Genomic DNA, 15345 nt, shown 5'->3' on the forward strand with positions numbered 1-15345 from the left:
TTCAACATTTTTCAGAAAAACAATTTTGAGATTCAGAAGTAGTGGGTATGAGGTAGAGACTTCGGCAGCCAATCAATTGTGACAAGAAAAACCCACGTCTTTGCTTGTCTATTTAAGACTTTGGCAGCAAAATACAAAAAAAAATGTACAAACACAGCTTTTGTATTACTTTTATAAGTTAAGATAATATCAATAATCTGCTAATTACCTGCAGTGTGTCAGTGTTTCATTTGGCGAGCTTGGGGCCTGCTATGTAATCTTGAAAAGTTTGGGACACAAAAGTGTCTTTGAGTTTCTTATCACCCAGAACCTGTAGCCAATATGACCAAATCTGTCTGTAGAAGTGTACTACTAGTCTCACCATTAAGTGTAGCCAAAATGCCTTTGATCACAAAAGCAGAAGCTTTTGGCTTTCATAACAATGCCACCCTCTTCAACTTTGTTGTAGAACTTTTTCGGCAATGTTGAGACTAAACATGAATTCAACTGTTGGAGGAAACTATGTTTTGGTACCATTCCTTAGTTGCCAAAGGAAGCTTCTGCCTAAAACAGTTTCCACAAATTTTGAAATAATTTTAACTTTGGAAGCTTAATGTCAAAATATAAAAGATGTCATTGCTAATGCTTGGAACATCACCGAATCTCCTCACCCAGAGAGTTACGAATTCCACTTGGTGAACCTCATGAATTGAATGGTGGTTTTCTTTTTTTTGGTGTGTATCCTCTACTACAATCTTCAGTTTACCCTAAAAGTAAGAGTGACTCCTGAATCCAAAAGCACCAATTGAGGACTAAGAAATTACCGGACCCCAGACAGTTGTCGCAGTCACAATTGTGTTGTTAAAAACTTACTTGAACATGAATAATGCTCTTTGGTATTCGAAATCCACTTTTTACGTTAACTAATTCATCCTGGCCTATATAAACTACTTCGTACTGGAGATTTTACCATATTTGATCATTATTTATTTTACCATATTAAATCATTTCATAAGTCAGAGATATATAAATATATCCATTTCATGTTAAAACCGATCTTTTATTTTGATTACCACACCAAAACCTCCATGACTTAGAGAGTCTTCATCAGAAATTAACAAGCTAATTGGTATTGAATATAATGCACTTAATCAGTTGAAAATGACTTGCATATATAAGATTGATGAATATATTCCAACACTATTTGAAAATTGTAGCTTTGTAATCTTTATAGCTTTTATCTATACTCCAACGCTACTTCAACCATCGTGAACTATATATAGGATCACTTCACACGCAAGAAGCCCACTAATAGCAGCTCCAACAACGGCTGTCATGATCCAAGTCAGACGTGACAAGATATTGTCCGCTTTAAACCTTAATAAGACTTGCACCATTTTGTAGCTGTTATGATCCAAGCTAGATGTGCCAAATTTGTCTGCTTTGAGACTTAACAAGACCTGCACGGTTTTTGTTTCTGGAGTGACCACACACTCCCAAACACGTCTTTGTCAATTAAAGTGTGGATTATCTCTCACAAACCAAACATCTATCTCGTGCGGATCATCCCTTACAAACATAGCATCTCTCGACATGTGATTTGCTCAGGGTGCTACATACACTCCCCTTAGGGACTCAACATCCTTGTTGAGGTTTGCCTCACCATCGTTCAAGAGAGAGTCATTGCTGAGGTTTGTCTCACCATCGTTTAAGAGGACACACGAAGCCGCTCTGATACCGTCTATTATGACCTAACTCAGACCTGACAAGATGTTATCCTCTTTAGGCCTTAACAAGACCCACATAATTTTGTTTTTGGGGCGTCAATACACCTTAAAATGCATCTGGCCAATTAAGGTGTTGATCACCCCTTACAAACTCAGTATTTCTCTTGTACTTTGTTGACGTAAGATTTGTCTAGAGTATTACCGTGGTTATTTGTTTTTCTCCATTGCGCAGTTTGCACCCTTTTTACTGTTTTATTTTGACTCGATTAATAAACATTACATTTGCTAGCTACAAGCTAGTCATTAATAAGACGATACATACTACTTGATCAAGAAATTGTCAAATTGACCTCTTCACTATTATATTCTTTCATTCGAATTAAATTATATAAACTAAGATATAATATGTTAACTTAAATATATTGGAGCTTTATACCCTTTATTAATTATATCTCGAACTTCAATCATTTTGTTTTTTCGAGTTATCATGGCACAAGATTTTTAGAAGAGCACAGGAGATCTTAAAATAGATCAGGAAAGAATTTTAATTTTTTTACTTCACCTTAATTTAATTTCTCTTTATAAACTATCCTCTGAAAAAATAAAAATAAATTGTACCCTATGAAGTCATGATTTGTGACATCCCATTTAAAATATAAGTTTCTTAAACGCATGGTTACTCTTTATTAAAACTTAATTTATGTAATAAAGTGTTTTCAAAAGCTCTTCTTGAAATAATTATATTCTAATAAAGATTAGACAAAAGAATCAAAATTAGAATTTTCTTATACTCTGTTCTCTTCTTAAGTAAAATTACTTACGGATAATTAATGGTTAATGTAATTACACAGACTAGGATGAATAATTTATGTATGTTTTATTGATGAGAATTACTCCTGTTTAAATATATTACAGGGGAATAAATCAAATCCCACAAAATCATAGCTATAACAGCTAGAAATCTAATTCTAAGGAAACAAATCAGTAAACCTATTTAAGGAAACAAATCTTGCTAAATAATATAGATCCTAATATATACAATTCTAATTATGTATAATTATGATTTCATCCACCCTCCCCCTCAAGCTTGGCTATCGATGTTGATGAGACCAACCTTGCCTTTAGGAAACTCATGAGTTTGTTCTGAGAGTCCTTTTGTGAGGATATCAGCGAGTTGGTGAGATGTAGGCACATATTCAAGCTTGATAATGTTTCCATCAAGCTTTTCTTTAATGAAATGTCGATCAACCTCCACATGTTTGGTCCTATCATGATGAACATGATTGTGAGCTATACTAATTGCTAACTTATTATCACAATAGAGTAGCATATGTTCTTCAAATCCAATCTTTAATTCCTTCAACACCCTTCTTATCCAGATAAGCTCACAAACTCCATGTGCCATAGCTCTAAACTCGGCTTCCGCACTACTTCTAGCAACCACTGATTGTTTTTTGCTACGCCAAGTCACCAGATTTCCCCATAGCAATGTGCAATAACCAGATGTTGATTTACGATCATTAATTGATCCAGACCAATCAACATCTGTGAATGCCTTCACTTTTCAATCATTGGTCTTTGCAAAAAACAAGCATTTTCTAGGTGTTCGCTTCAAGTATCTCAGGATTCTATATACTGCATACAAATGACCTTGGCATGGTCTGTGCATATGTTGACTTACTAAACTCACTGCAAAGGCAATATTCGGTCTTGTATGTGAGAGATAGATGAGCTTTCCAACTAGGCGTTGATATTGTCCTTTATCGACCGGACCTCTTTCAAGCATTTTTCCTTTGTTACCAAGTTCAACTGGAGTCTTACTCGGCTTGCATCCCACCATGCCAGTTTCTTCCAACAAATTTAAAGTATATTTTCTTTGAGAGACAAAGATCCCCTTCTTACTCCTTACAACTTCCATTCCTAGAAAATATCTTAGTGTTCCAAAGTCTTTAACTTCAAATTCCTTTGCCATCATCTGCTTGACTTTTTCTACTTCTTTGTTATCATTTCCAGTGACAATGATATCATCAACATACACTATAAGAATAGTAATTTTTTTCTTTTTCAACATGCTTAACAAACAATGTGTGATCAGCTTGTCCCTGGCCATAGCCAAATTCCTTGATAACTTTGGAGAATCTGTCGAACCAAGCCCGTGGATACTGCTTCAGACCATAAAGGGACTTGTTGAGTTTATAAACACTGTGACTCCCTAGGTTTTCTTCAAATCCTGGAGGTTGACACATAAAAACTTCCTCCTCAAACTCACCATTTAGAAAAGCATTTTTTATATCAAGTTGATGTAGAGGTCAATCAGAGTTTACAGCCAAAGATAGAAGAATTCGGATAGTGTTGAGTTTGGCAACAGGAGCAAAGGTCTCAGTGTAGTAAATCTTGTATGTTTGAATAAAGCCCTTGGCCACTAGATGTGCTTTGTGTCTTTCAATTGAACCATCAACCTTATATTTGACTGTGAATACCCATTTACAACCCACTGTATTTTTTCCTTGTGGCAACTCCACCAGGCTCCACGTATTATTCTGTCTAAAGGCGTGCATTTCTTCAAGACCAGCAGCTTTCTACTAGGGAATAGTTAGGGCCTCTTCAATTGATCTAGGAATCAAAACACTAGACAAACTCAAGGTCAAATCATAGAGTGAAGGAGACAGATTTGAGTAAGATATGAATTTAGAAATGGGGTGATGAGTGCAAGATTTAACATTTTTTCTTAATGTTATTGGCATATCTAGATCAGGAATAAGACTGAATTTACCTGACTCGTTTGGTGAATGAGACTCTACCATCGGTTCATCCTCGTGACTGTGAGTAGGATTCATGATTTCTTTATTTGCTTGAGATTTTTTCCTTCTAGAGTAGACTTGCAATTCCGGCTGTTTAGATATTGAAAGTGTTGAATCTCCTCTTGTTTCCAATACTAGTGAAATTGGATCAATTACAAAAAACTTATTTTAGTTGACTCAGGAATAGAGACAACGGTATCCAACTTACTATCAAGTAAAGGCAGGTCATGGATATCCCAAGAACAGCAAGTTTCATCCCATTTCTCCCCCTGAAGCGAAGTTGGAGAAAAATATGGTGTATTTTCAAAGACTGTGACATCACAAGAAATCTATGTTTGTTTTAGTTTTTGGATAGTAACACCGATATCCTTTTTGGGTTGGAGAATAACCAATGAAAACAGTTTTGATTGCCCGAGGGTCAAGTTTACTTTTATTATGGTCATGAATATGGACAAATGCTGTGCAACCAAAAATTCTTAATGGAAGTGTATTCGACTTAGAGACATGTGCGTAGTTTTTTGAAAGAACAAACAATGGGGTTTCAAAATTGATAGGATGACTGGCCATACGATTTATGAGGTAGGTAGTAGTGAGGATATCATCCCCCCACGAGTACTTTGGGATATGCATGGTAAACATGAGAGTCCTACCCTAACAAATGATGATTTTTTCTTTTCGATACTCCATTTTGTTGTGGAGTATCAACACAAGAGCTTTGATGTTGAATTCCATTTTCTAACAAATAATCACCAAGAATGGAACTAAAATATTATTTTCCGTTGTTAGTTCTTAGAACATGAATTTGGGTTTGAAATTGAGTTTGAATCATCTTGTGAAAAACTTTGAATATGCGACTGGCTTCAAATTTGTTATGTAGGAGATAAACCCATGTAATCTGGGTGTGATCGTCAATAAATGTAAAAAACCATCTTTTGCCATGGCAAGTTGTAATTTTTGAAGGTCCCCATATGTCACTGTGGATCAAAGAGAACGGAGTGGAAGGAATGTAAACCTTTGGAGGAAAGGACATGCGAGTATGTTTACCTAATTGGAAAATTTTACACTCAAAAGAAACAAGATTTTTATTATCAAACAAAGACGGAAATAGACGTTTTAGATATAAAAAATTGGGATGGCCAAACCTATGATGCCATAACATTATTTCATTAGTACTATAAGCAAATGTAAAAGCAACACCAAACAAAAAAAAATTGTTAACTCTTTGAGTGATCATCGTCAAAGTAATAAAGACCATCATGAATCCTAGCACTGCCAATCGTCTTCCCTGATGATAAGTCCTGAAATTAATAAGAAGAAGACAAGAAATTAGCAACACAATGATTATCACGTGTGATTTTGCTAACAGAAATCAGGTTGCATTTTAGGGCAGGGACATGGAAGACATATTTGAGGATTAAATTTAGAGATAGTTTTATGTCACCAATTCCAACTACTAGTGTAAAAGATCTATCGGCAATTTTAGCAGTGATATGTTTATAACAAGGGATATAAAAGTGAAAAAAATTAGAACTACCTGTCATATGATCAGAGGCCCCAAAATCAATTATCCAAGGGTCCGTAGATTGAATCATAGATTGGGAATTTAGGACAGAGTAGAGTTTACCAGATTTGGCAACAGAACATGATCCACTGGTGGAGTTTGCATAGTTGGGTAGATGGGTATGAGAGGCATTGACAGAAGATAAATTAAGGAGTTTGCATAGTTGGTCAATTTGTTCCTTGCTGAATGGAATAGATGCACCAGAGTGGACTTGATTGGATTGGGTATAGTGTGCACGTCCTTCATTTTTTTTCCGAGGCTGCCAATTTGTTGGTTTCCTATGAATCTCTCAGTACTTGTCCCGAGTATGTCCAGGTCGATTACAATGATCACACCATGGTCGCTTGCTCGAACGATGATCAGGATGTTGCAGTCTATTTGAGTGAGTTTTAGTAGTCATTAAGGTAGATACTTCTGGTGCGGGAGGAGGTACAGATTTGTCATCTGAGAGCATCACCTTTTGCCGGGCTTTCTCATGTCGTACTTCTGCGAAGGCTTCGTCAATAGAAGGGAAAGGCTTTTGAGCCATCACTCGACCCCCTACCTCATCTAGATTTTTATTAAGATCAGCAAGGAAATCAAATACTCTTTCCTTTTCAAGGTTATGCTTTTTCTTGACACTGCACTTAGCACAAAATGAGTCATCTCCAAAAAACATATCTAGTTCTTGCTAAAGATCTTGGAGATCAGAAAAATATTGGGTGACAGAGTTGGAACCTTGTTTCATCTCCTTCAGTTTTGAACGAATCTCAAAAATCTGAGAAGCATTCCCAAGATCAGAGTACATCCGTCGAGCTGCATCCGACACATATTTGGTTGTCTTGAACCAGAGATAACGACGACTAATCTGTGGTTCCATCGAATTGATGAGCCATGCAAGAACAATAGAACAATTAGTCCTAAGGCTCTGATACCATGTAAATACATAGATTAGAATGAATAATTTCTGTATGTTTTATTGATGAGAATTACTCCTCTTTAAATAGATTACAGGGGAATAAATCAAATCCCACAAAATCAGAGTTATAATATATAGAAATCTAATTCTAAGGAAAATCAGTAAACCTATTTAAGGAAACAAATCTTGTTAAATAACATAGATCCTAATATATACAATTCTAATTATGTATAATTCTGATTTCATCCACAGATAATAAATAAAGAAAATAAAAAAAAATCCCATCCATACGTTAGAGCATCTAAAAGCTTTAACTTTTCTGTGATTTTATTTTTTGTCTTATTATTTATTTTGTTTACTCCTTGGTAAGCTATTAATTTTAGGCAAGTGCTAAGTTACATTCAATGTAACTTACACAATTCATCTCAACCACATAAAATTATAGGACCCACAATTTATGTAGTTGAGATGAATTATGTATGTTACATTAAATGTAACTTAGAGACTCCCTTAATTTTAACATAACAAAGTTGAAAAAAAAAAAAGTCAAAAAGTAAAATGCCCAGTACAACTCAATCAAAGTATCAAACCATAAAATTTGGCTTATGAAATCTATGATTCATGCACATAGTCCATAGTCCATCCACTTAACCATATGCCATGTCTTGTATTCATATAAGCTGTGTGATTCGATTCAGTATCTGGGTAATCTCTTTATGTCAAATTTGCTGGCTCCATTACGCATTGTTTGATTTCTGATTATGTTAAATTTACTGACTCCATTAACTGTATGTTTGCGTTGGTATGTGTGGAGGTGTGCAGAAGGAGAGAATGGAACCAGAGAACACGTGTGTGTTATCTGGAGATGGGACTATTTTGTCTTTGCCATCTCGGAAGCCATACCCACATAAGCCTGTACGCCTCTTTTCTTGATGTTATCAATTACTCTTTATCACCATTTCGATATCAATAAGTCAGTATGGATATCAAGTAGCTATACAGCACATTTGAATTTGAATAAGGTTGTCTATTGTTGCCAGTGAATACTCGCGCATCGATCTGTTTTATTGCTGTTTGAATATTATGACAGTAATGGGAGCTTATGTTGTTGCTTTTAGTTTCAGCATTTGATTGTAAATGCACATGTACGTAGAATTTACTGTGGAATTCAAGTGATGTTATCAGATGTTTGAATGAACAGGTTCGCGATAATCCTGTGATTCGTAGTTTCTGTGTGCTCCTATTAATTGATCATTATTCAAGTAATTTACAAGTTTACTAACGATTATCTTGTTTCTGGTATTATTTTGCACCTTCTTGTATTAACGAGAGCATGACTCAGAATAAGACATGTGATTATCAATTATTATTTTGTTTATCATGATTGGTTTTAATTTTTTTTCTAATTTCTGTGTTGAATTTTTTTCTTTTTCTAATTTATTCATAAAGTTGCATTAACAGTTGTTTTCCTCATCTCATGATCCAGACATATGAGACGAGTAATGCTGGAGCTGGTATCCACAGCCATGGAATAGAATATTTTCTTGTGACAATGATCAATCTAATGTCAAAAGAATTTCAAGTAAGTTTTTAACTGTTGACAAACTGTAAATGTTTCCAATTTGTTCTTTTCTGCTATTTTTCCTCGTGTTCCTTTCTTCACTACAGCTTCTTTGTGTTCTCTTGTTCTACACCCCTTACCTTTCGTTTTCCCACTGAAGTGGTTTTGTGAGGCTTTGTAATGGTGAACTATCTGGTTGAGAAATGTGTGATCCTTTGGGAATGATCTAAGCATGATTTGTTACATATGGGAGGACAAAGTTTGGGCTATGGTACTGGTAACAACCAATGAATTCAGGCTGATGCCTTCACCCTATTTCTGGCTAATAGAGGATCAATTACATACTCTATTAAATTATATGAATGGTGGGGATTCCTAAAGTTTCTTTAAAAAGCTTTTCATCTGCTGGAAGATACCATGATATAAGTTCCTACGTGATTATACTTTTTAGCATGTATAAATTCTTTCGTCCACTCAGAGTTGTTACCTGTTTTAGGTTTTGATTTTCTTCTGCTTCTTGCTCACTTATATACAAATGATAAAAGGAATAGAAGGGCATGGTTACCGTGATGAACTTGTGGTCCATTATAGAGAACACGGCCTACAACATGAGCTTATTGATTCTCTTGCAAAAGCATATGATTAGTGTTCTTACGTTTAGTTTTGTATAGTGATTATAATGCTAACTTTTTGTGTTACATATTACACTTTCGTGATACTGCAAAGGATGGTATGATAAGTTTTCCAATTGATTGGAACCTAACAACGGTACTAATATGCGGGCTCCTTAGACAATTAGATTCCCGATAAATGGTTACCCCAAGTAAAATTTTTGACTTTTCCTTTCTTGTAGTACTTACCTTAATATATGGACTCGTATTAGTATTCATCATCAGCATGTCCTGTTCTGGTCAATCAAACATTTTCTACTGTATCTTTGGTTGATCTCAGAGATACTTGCCTTCTCTATAAATTCATTCATAGTTAATTCTTATCCCAAGATTTCTTCATTTCCATGTAGAAAATTTGCATAGGCTGATTGGATTTTCCTTTTTGGTTATTCAGATCAAGGCCTATCCAAAAACAACAGCTGTTCTTGTTCCTAATCATGTTTGGAGGGCCGGGGAGGTGATCAGCAGGCAGCTTAATGGCCTTCACATCCGCTTCTGCCGTGAGGCTCTAGCAAGACCTCTGCGCATTCTATGAGATTCTTCATGGCATATATGTTTGGAAAGATTCATGGATTAGCGCTAAAACTTGGATTTCTTCTATTTATGAAAGGATTCGAATAAAGTTGAGAAGCATTTGTTTGCGACACATGAAACTGCAGGAACTAAAGATGATATCAAAATTTTGCACTCTCAAGTAAGTTTTTTATATGTTTTCAGTAGATAATGGTACTTATGGAATATCCATATCTTTTCTGCCTCAACATTTCAAAATGCTTGTTGCAGGTTGAAGATGACCCGAAACAAGGAGTTGCTGGTGCTGTACCTATCCCTCCCAGTGATGCTGGGAAAGAGGAGGTAATAGCAGCTTTAGTTGCTAATGTGGATGCAATGATAAAGGCAGATAGAAAAATCACTGCTCTAAAACAATTGCAAGTAAGCAAAATACTATTCAGAGAAAAAATATTTTTGCTATGGAGCTTGGCTTTCACATATGATAATTATTTATGCAGGGTCATATATGGAGAACTGGATTTGAGAGTAATGAATTGGAGGGAGAAGTTTTTGATGATGTACCAGAAGCCCTTGAAAAGTGGCATTCTTTGGGAACAAAGGTTTTCAGCTTTTCTTTCCCATTTTCTTTTGAATTTTCTTGTCGATGTGACTCTTTAACTTTTGTATTTTTCCATCTATAACTTTGTGGGTGCTATCATGATGTTACTGTACCACATCATATGTGTGGCACAAATAATTGATATATCAATATCAACAATACAACTACTGCAATTGAGTTTCTATTTAGACCATGCAGGATCATTAGAATTGTTCTTGATACAGTCAAGCTAAAGCTCTTAGGTGCTGAAGCTGTTATTTTCGTCCCCTTCCAATGCAACTGTCTGGCTTCCTGAATTTATTTGAAGTTTCATTCTCTTGGCAATATTTTGCCCAATTGTGAGTATGCATAGGAGGTTCATCAGCAATATTAATTACTAATTCTGTATCCGGTGCAGGTTTACATATAATCTAGTGGCAGCAGGTTGTCACAAAGGCTTATCTTTGGAAATTCAAAATATGGGGACTTAAGAAAATATTTGTCTAGATTTTTTGACAGTGCAATGGGGTAAGTTCTTTAACTTTCACTTTTATCTCTCTTGCTGCCTCCTACTTCTTGAGCAAAGAGGTAAATCCTTGTTTGTCCTCTTGCTTGCAGGAAAAAGAGAAAAACACGAAGTTATGTTGAAATCACAGTGTTGGTGGGAGTTAATTAGCCATCTGAAATTTTACTCATTACAGATGCTACCTAGAAGCCACAGCCGCAAAAGCTGCAGGTAACAAGCGGTTTGTAATCTTTTATTTTTAAATGGTTGGATGCTCGACTGTTATTGAAATGGTTCATTTGCAATTCATATGTCCATAAGCAAGTTAAAGAAATTAAGGTGCCCATATTCACTCTTTTAATTTTTTTAACTTTCTGAATATTCAGTAACAATATTCAAATTTATGATGTGCCCCTGTACCATCCCTTTGAACTCTTACTGGTATTCCTGAGAGAAAAGGTGGTTCCGTGTTCATATTCTATGTCGAGATTGATGTTTATTTCGGTTTGATTTATCGTTTTGGTTTGGATGCGATAATTTCTGTCCAGCCAGGAAATGGACCTCTTCCAGAGAGTCGTGGCTTCAAGACGATCAATTCTTTTGCAGGAATCTGAAGGCAAATATAATTCTATGAGCATATAGAATGTGACAGTTGTAGTTGAACCGTAAACAGAAATAATGTGATCACTCTTCTGTAATGAGCCTTCTCTATTTGTGTGATGCATGCACTTAATGCTTGTGTTCTTGGATTAGAAGCCAGTAGTTGCTTGTTCTAAAGGGTGTGCTTCTTCTTCATACTCAATTTATATATGGGGCTGAGGAAATATCGATTGTTATTTTATGAGCAAGATAAGTTTTGTTCTTATCAACCACCGATGGGTGGATTTGAAAAAGACAAGCCGAAGGCGAGATGAGTAAAGAATTTGAATCCTTAAATGTGCCACACCGAATGTGGCAAGCCCATATGTTAGATTTGGGTAACTTTCAAGCAGAGAACTTTAATCTTAGACTTATTATAGAGTAAACATTATTTTCCCAAAAAAAATAATGCACAGAGCCAAATAAAAATCTCATCCATGAATTTTTTTTGGATAGCCAAAATTTAAATTTAAAAGCTAAGACATGGTCATTACGCTATCCTTTTAATATTTATCTCACTGTCTGATAGATGAATTTAATGTTTCAAATGTTTTTATTTATATCATTGTTGTTGAATTCAAAACAGAAGATTGGTAATTGATCCCACGGTCCCCATATTGAACATGTTTTATGATAACATTGACAAATATATCTTCTATAGGTGGACTAGTCTTCAAAACTTGCCCAATCAAACTCCAAATTTGGGCTATATATTTAATTTTAAATGATAGATGATAATTTAAAGTAGGAAGAACAGTCATATAGTTGATTGGTAAGTTCGGGCAAGAATTGACCAAGTCCTTGATAATTTGATCCAAAACTTTTGTTTTCTTCTATTAACGATAATTTTTTCTGGGTCTCACATTGGTTGAGCTCAAAATTAGTATCCAAAACTTTCTTGGGTTCGCATTTTCCAGGAAAATTAATTAGAGAATCTATATATAAGATACTGACCACAGATAGAGACCAGCATATACAGGGAGGAGGCAGGTGACAAAGTGAGTTGCAAAAGGTATCCCAATTGCATCTAAAGTGATATAAAAGAGACTTTGGCAGTTTTTGTCCGATGTTTGGGTCCAGTCCAAAGATACTCTCACAGGCGGTCATCAATCACACTGACACAAAAGTAGAACCCCAAAGCCAAGCAAAGGCAGAATTTAAAAAGGCCTCTCACATTTTCTCTGCTTTTCTAATTTAATTACTTAGACCATACTCTCTCTCTCTTTTTCTTTCTTTTTCAATCATCATCATAGCAATTTTCCCACTTTTGTTTTAACTTTTTACAAACTGTGATGATCATCTCTTTCTCTTTCAAGTCAAAAAGGAAAATAAAAGGACGACAAAGAATTGCATACCATAGCTGAACAGAAACAACATTACATAACCTAGGACGGTGACTTCCCTTTCAATGAGAAAAAAACTTATTGAGATACACCATTTTTTTTAAAAAAATTTTAAACCTTCACGGTTCTAAGTTTCTTACCAACTCTACCAATTGTTGTTAGACATCTGAAATGTTCTAACAAAGACAGCCCAAATTGTTGAACATGAAGATTAGGATTAGGAAATTGCTTTAATTGAAAAAATGGCTATTGGTTTTCAATTCTTTGAGGGCATAGGGAGGGTTGGCATAAATTGCTGTAGCTAAGTCAACATAATAGATAACACTGTCTTGTCTCTTTGTCGAGTTTTGGTCCGCATAGTCTTTTCGGCTAGGTCATTTTCATACGGAAAATTTGGAAAATAATGTCTTCCTAGAAAATTCCATGATACTTCTACGCTGAAAAATTTCACTTGATATATAGATCCAAATCTGTGATGATTTAATATCATGACTTGTAATTACTAAAAAGAAATTAAAAATCTTAACTATTCATTAAGAGAGGTAAGATGAGTAGAGGATCAGAATTTTATAGGACAACAAAGTTAACACCCATTCTAGCACAGCATTAATCTTGAATGCTAGTGCAAACAAGTTGGGTAAAATCTATTGAGGAATATTCAAAGCGTATTGGTGCTCTATACACAACTTATGAGCTTGGTCACATTTCATAGAGCCATAAATATAGCAGAAACTTTCTTTTCAAGGCCCAGACAGTCAAGACCATCGAAACATATTGTTGAAATAATTTATTATAACAAAATTAAATTAAACCAAACACTAAATGGTAATGAATTTTACATTCAATTTTTTGAGTTCAAATTTAGATAGAAGAACAAGAGAGAAACATAGAAAGATTATATAGCTGATCATTTCTTTTGAGACCATGCAAATTAATCCATATATATATATATATATATATATGAATGACAGATATATGAAGAAAGACCAGTACCTCAGCATCAAGAAATTCATTTTTTTTATTTATAATTTTAAATGTCAGACTAATACCCAAATTAAGAAAGAAAAAAGAAAAGAAAAATAACAAGCTATTACCATAATATGAAAAAGAGATGAAATTGTACAATTGAAACAAGATTCTTCTTCTACCCGTGATCAGTACTCAGCAGTAGCCTTGCTCATACAATACACATAATACAGAACCAGTAGTACCGCAGTCTTCGTATACGGTTCTTCAAGAAGATGAGCCAGAGACTCTAGGTGAAGTCAAAGGAAAGAGAGTCAAAAGCTGTGGCTCATGGTCTCTAGGAGTTGACATTGGAGATGGATGCAAATAAAAACCCTTCTCAGCAATTGCTCTCTCTTCCTCTGATGATGACGACGATGATGAATTTCCTCCTAAAGAATAAGGAGATGATTTGTTAAAAGGGTCTTCGTTTAGCGGTGTAACAGGACTACTGAGTGCAAGTTTTGGAAAGTCAAGCAAGCTTGGTGACAAAATCTCTGGCTTGTTATTTCCATTCCTTGGAGAGAAGGCACAATTATTAGCCAAAGTGTTGATCATGAGACTGTTCTTGAAGTTGTTGGCTCTTCTTTCATAGAGCTTGAAATTTTGCTTCTTTGGAGTGGTGGTTTTGATTGGTGGGATAACAAAAGATTTGTTGTTGTTGTTGTTGGTGTTGGTGTTGGATGGATCTGTTGTTGTTGATGTAGAGGCTTGTTTGGCAGCCGTCTCAGAGGAGCCAGTGAGCAGTTGAACAACTTGTTTGAAGCTGTTGGTGTCAGCTTGCACAAAAGTCGTTGGGTAAGGATTGGCTTCAGTAGATCTGGAGATTGGAATCGGTGTGAGTGGTGGGGTGTGATTGTTGTTACTGTGATGGATTTGGAGTTGCACTTGGACCACCCCATTGTTGTTATTGTCGTTGTTGTTGCTGCTGGAAGCACCTCTTGGTGAATTTATGGGAGATGGATGGTTCCTTGTTGATGTATTATTCTTCTCCATTGAAGCAAAACAAGAAGTCCTTCTGAAAAAAAGGTGCTTTTGGGGTTGTGAACAACTGAAGAAAGGAGGAGGAGGAGGAGAAGAAAGAAAGAGTGAAAAACAAGGTTTGATGAGAGAAAGAAGCTTTGGCTTTGCTATTACTTTAGTTTTGTTTTGTTGTGCCACCAAGCAATTTTATTGTTGACTCTTAATTTACCTTTTCTCTCTCCTTGATGTGTTTAGTGAGAAACATTGGGGGCGTTTCAGCTTGAGACTTAAAAGCTTAAAAATGGGTTTAGGTTATACGGCATTGGGATTATAAAGATTAAGGAAAATTAGGGTATTGGTTGTAAATGGAATTTGTTTGGCCATTTAGCATATGTGCTGCTGCCACCACCACCATTGTCATTTGTCAAGTCTTTGGACAAAAGAATATCAATTTATAGATTTTATGGCATGGACTTCAGAGCCCTGATTGAAGACACTTTGTTTGATTTCATTGGAAATTATATTGATGATGATGATGGCAACAAATTGTATTATATCACAACTTTTGCCACTCTTAATTAAGCATCTTTATCTGGCGCGTG

At 35.4% G+C, this 15345-nt stretch overlaps 1 protein-coding gene and 1 pseudogene across 1 annotated transcript; one reads left to right on the top strand and one right to left on the bottom strand.

The window, feature by feature from the left end:
• The first annotated feature begins 7770 nt into the window (after window positions 1-7770).
• LOC18054095 lies at window positions 7771-11407 on the top strand (annotated as a pseudogene).
• A 2443-nt stretch (window positions 11408-13850) lies between these two features.
• LOC18053698 (VQ motif-containing protein 19) lies at window positions 13851-14979 on the bottom strand. Its single transcript, XM_006451763.2, has one exon. It carries the CDS (start codon window positions 14774-14776, stop codon window positions 14009-14011), a length of 768 nt encoding a protein of 255 aa, XP_006451826.1. The 5' UTR covers window positions 14777-14979; the 3' UTR covers window positions 13851-14008.
• Window positions 14980-15345: the final 366 nt, after the last annotated feature.

This window comes from Citrus clementina, unplaced genomic scaffold (assembly GCF_000493195.1).
Source record: "Citrus clementina cultivar Clemenules unplaced genomic scaffold, Citrus_clementina_v1.0 scaffold_1, whole genome shotgun sequence".
NCBI classification, from domain to species: domain Eukaryota; kingdom Viridiplantae; phylum Streptophyta; class Magnoliopsida; order Sapindales; family Rutaceae; genus Citrus; species Citrus x clementina.